Genomic DNA, 3295 nt, shown 5'->3' on the forward strand with positions numbered 1-3295 from the left:
CCCTTCTTCCCCTTCATCTGCGTCGTCCTCATCTCCGCCCATCCCAGCGTCGAACAGAGGGAGTGGGTTAATGTTCACCTCGTCCAACATCTTCATGTACGAGGTGTTCTCGTTCCTAACAGTACGCGGCCTCAATATCTAAAACTGAGGAAGAGTTGATGTGTACCTTGTTGACCCGTCGTTGAGCACGTCCTGGGCGACGTTTGTGGTGGCTTCTGGCGGCGGCGGCGGCGTTGGCGGGGAGGGGAACGGAGGTGGGGCGCCACGGCTCGTCGTCGCCTTCACTTTCGTCCTTTTGGGCGCTAAATTCTTCGGTCTGGCATGGGATGCCTTCGGCTTCAAAACCACCGTCGGGACATCACCAGTGGCCTCCGCGGCACCGGCTTGCGGGACCACATGCCTTCTCGCGCGCCGCCGCTTCACCATGCTCGTCGACGAGACCGTGGTAGCTACCTCCGTGGGGGTCGCAGGGGTCGCAGGGGTGGTTGGTGGAGCGGCGGAAGCTCATGCGACCGCGGGAGAGGGTGGCAGCGCCTGCGAGCTAGCAACGGCGGCCGGCTGGGTCGATTCGAGACTCATCGTGGAGAAATTGGACGACGGCTGCAGAGGAAGGTGAGGGCGCGTAGATCGGCAGCGGCGGCACTTGGAAGGAGCTGAAACTTCCCTCGCGCGCAAACTAGGAATTGTGTTCGGGCTGCGTTCGGTTCGGTTCGCTCCGTCGGTCCCTACAAATACATGCTGAGTATGGGTTTCGGTCTCGGCCAAATTTAGCTTTTCAGTTTCGGCTCGTTTACGGTTACTGATCGACGTCATTTTTCAATCCGAACCCGTAAACGGGCGGTTAATTTTCGGTTTTGGGTCTTCTCAGGATCCGCTAGAGATGCTCTAACTGCAGTAAACCGGTCGAGAAATCCTTTTGTACCCTAAGGTTCATTATGTTCCATGCTTTGACATTTGTGCTGTCACGTATCATTGCATATCATTAAGTTTCAAAAATCCGAAACGAACTGGCACGCAACTGAATGTAGAAAGTACTGTTGAAACAGTGAACTAACCCCGGAAAACAGCACAAGATTCAGCCACAGAAACACATGCACAACAGAATCTCGTCGTTCAACAAAGTATCTGAAGAATCTCCACGGCTTCCGCTCTCGGACCTTTTCCACCCTGCCGGCCCTTCCTATATGCATGGACTAGCTCTCTCTCCTTCTTCCATTCGGCACTTGGCACCACTCCATCTCTCCACTCCACATCCGCCCCTCGCGACGCCAACTCGACGCGGAGGGATCACTTGCATCGTCGTGGACTGTCGATCGAGTAGTCATGGCAACGGAGGCGGCACCGGAGTGGCTGGAGAAGGGCGACAACGCGTGGCAGCTGGCGGCGGCGGCGCTGGTGGGGCTGCAGAGCGTGCCGGGACTGGTGATCCTGTACGGCGGCATCGTCAAGAAGAAGTGGGCCGTCAACTCGGCCTTCATGGCGCTCTACGCCTTCGCCGCCACCATGGTCTGCTGGTGCCTCTGGGGCTTCCGCATGTCCTTCGGCGACCGCCTCCTCCCCTTCGTCGGCAGGCCCGATTTTTCCGGGCTCGACGCCGCCGGCTTCCTCTCCGCCCAGGGATTCGCCGGCGCATACCCGGCCGCCACGCTCCTCTTCTTCCAGTTCGTCTTCGCCGCCATCACACTCATCCTCGTCGCCGGATCGCTCCTGGGCCGCATGAACTTCAAGGCATGGATGCTCTTCGTGCCGCTCTGGCTCACCTTCTCCTACACGGTCGGCGCCTTCAGCGTGTGGAGCCCCAATGGGTTCCTCTTCAAGGCCGGGGTCATGGACTTCGCCGGCGGATTCGTCATCCACCTCTCCTCCGGCGTCGCCGGCTTCACCGCCGCCTTCTGGGTCGGCCCTCGGACGGCCAAGGACAGGGAGGCCTTCCCGCCCAACAACATCCTCCTCACGCTCGCCGGCGCGGGCCTGCTGTGGATGGGCTGGACCGGGTTCAACGGCGGCGCGCCGTACGCCGCCAACATCGACGCGTCGGTCGCCGTCGTCAACACACACCTCTGCACGGCCACCAGCCTGCTCGTCTGGCTCATCCTCGACTCCTTCTTCTTCGGCCGCCCGTCCGCCGTCGGCGCCGTCAACGGCATGATCACCGGCCTCGTCTGCATCACCCCCGCCGCAGGGCTGGTGCAGGGCTGGGCGGCCATGCTGATGGGGCTCCTCTCCGGGAGCGTGCCGTGGTTCACCATGATGGTGCTGCACAAGCGGTGCCGGGTACTGAAGCACGTCGACGACACGCTCGCCATACTCCACACGCACGGCGTCGCCGGCAGCCTGGGCGGCATCCTGACGGGCGTCCTGGCCGAGCCGCGGCTATGCAGGCTCTTCTTCGGCGACGACCCCCGCTACGTCGGCCTCGCGTACGCGATCAAAGGCGGCCGCGCGCACGCGGGGCTCCGGCAGATGGCCGTGCAGCTGGCCGGGATCGCCTTCATCCTGGTTCTCAACGTCATCGTCACCAGCGTCGTGTGCCTGCTCGTTGGGGTGCTTGTTCCGCTCCGGCTCAGCGCAGAGCAGCTGGAGGCGGGGGACGACGCCATCCACGGCGAGGACGCGTACGCGGTGTGGGGCGACGGTGAGACGTACGAGCAGTCCGTGCATGGGAGCCGTCGGTACCAGATGACGGCCAATCCTATGTCGTCCAAGGTCGATGACATTATTTGAGCAATCGTGCTGACGCGCGTGTATGCATTGTAGTATCGACATTAGTGCACTGTGGAGTAGTTTGCTTAGCCTGATCTGCTATTTAGATCCTAGTCTCCTGCAACGATGGTTGAATGAAATTAGGAACGGCTTCCTCTACGGCTAACTGGCTAAGCCCACACACCACTGCAGTTTTAGATCGCTGAAGCAGTTCAGAATCTACATCTATATTGTACCATAATAATAATATAACGAAAAACTTATCTAAAGAAAACGAAAAACTAAACCGTCACATATATTTCTCGGCGATTTGCACAAAAATAACCCAAAAGTGGAAGAAAAGCACAGACTGACCCTCCGGCGAAACTATTTCACCCATCTAACCTTTTTATGTGGTGCCCCTCTCATGGCCATGTGGCGCCCGGCCGGCCGGCGCAACACACCCATCAGACGTGGCCCGTTGACGCTGAGCTGGGTGAGCCGATCCGACGTGGCAGCCCGTGTGGCGCCGCTCGGAAGGGCGCCACACATCCACTTAAGTTTGCCCAAACCATACTGTAAGACAAATCGTCTGGGATTTAGCCGTTTTGGC

At 59.6% G+C, this 3295-nt stretch overlaps 1 protein-coding gene across 1 annotated transcript; it reads left to right on the forward strand.

Annotated features, from left to right (window-relative positions):
- Positions 1-1323: 1323 nt before the first annotated feature.
- Positions 1324-2724, forward strand: LOC124700584 (putative ammonium transporter 4 member 1). Its single transcript, XM_047232677.1, has one exon. The coding sequence runs from the start codon at positions 1324-1326 to the stop codon at positions 2722-2724; it is 1401 nt and encodes a 466-aa protein (XP_047088633.1).
- The last annotated feature ends 571 nt before the right edge of the window (positions 2725-3295 follow it).

The sequence above is a fragment of the Lolium rigidum genome, chromosome 3, assembly GCF_022539505.1.
Source record: "Lolium rigidum isolate FL_2022 chromosome 3, APGP_CSIRO_Lrig_0.1, whole genome shotgun sequence".
Taxonomy (NCBI): Eukaryota; Viridiplantae; Streptophyta; class Magnoliopsida; order Poales; family Poaceae; genus Lolium; species Lolium rigidum.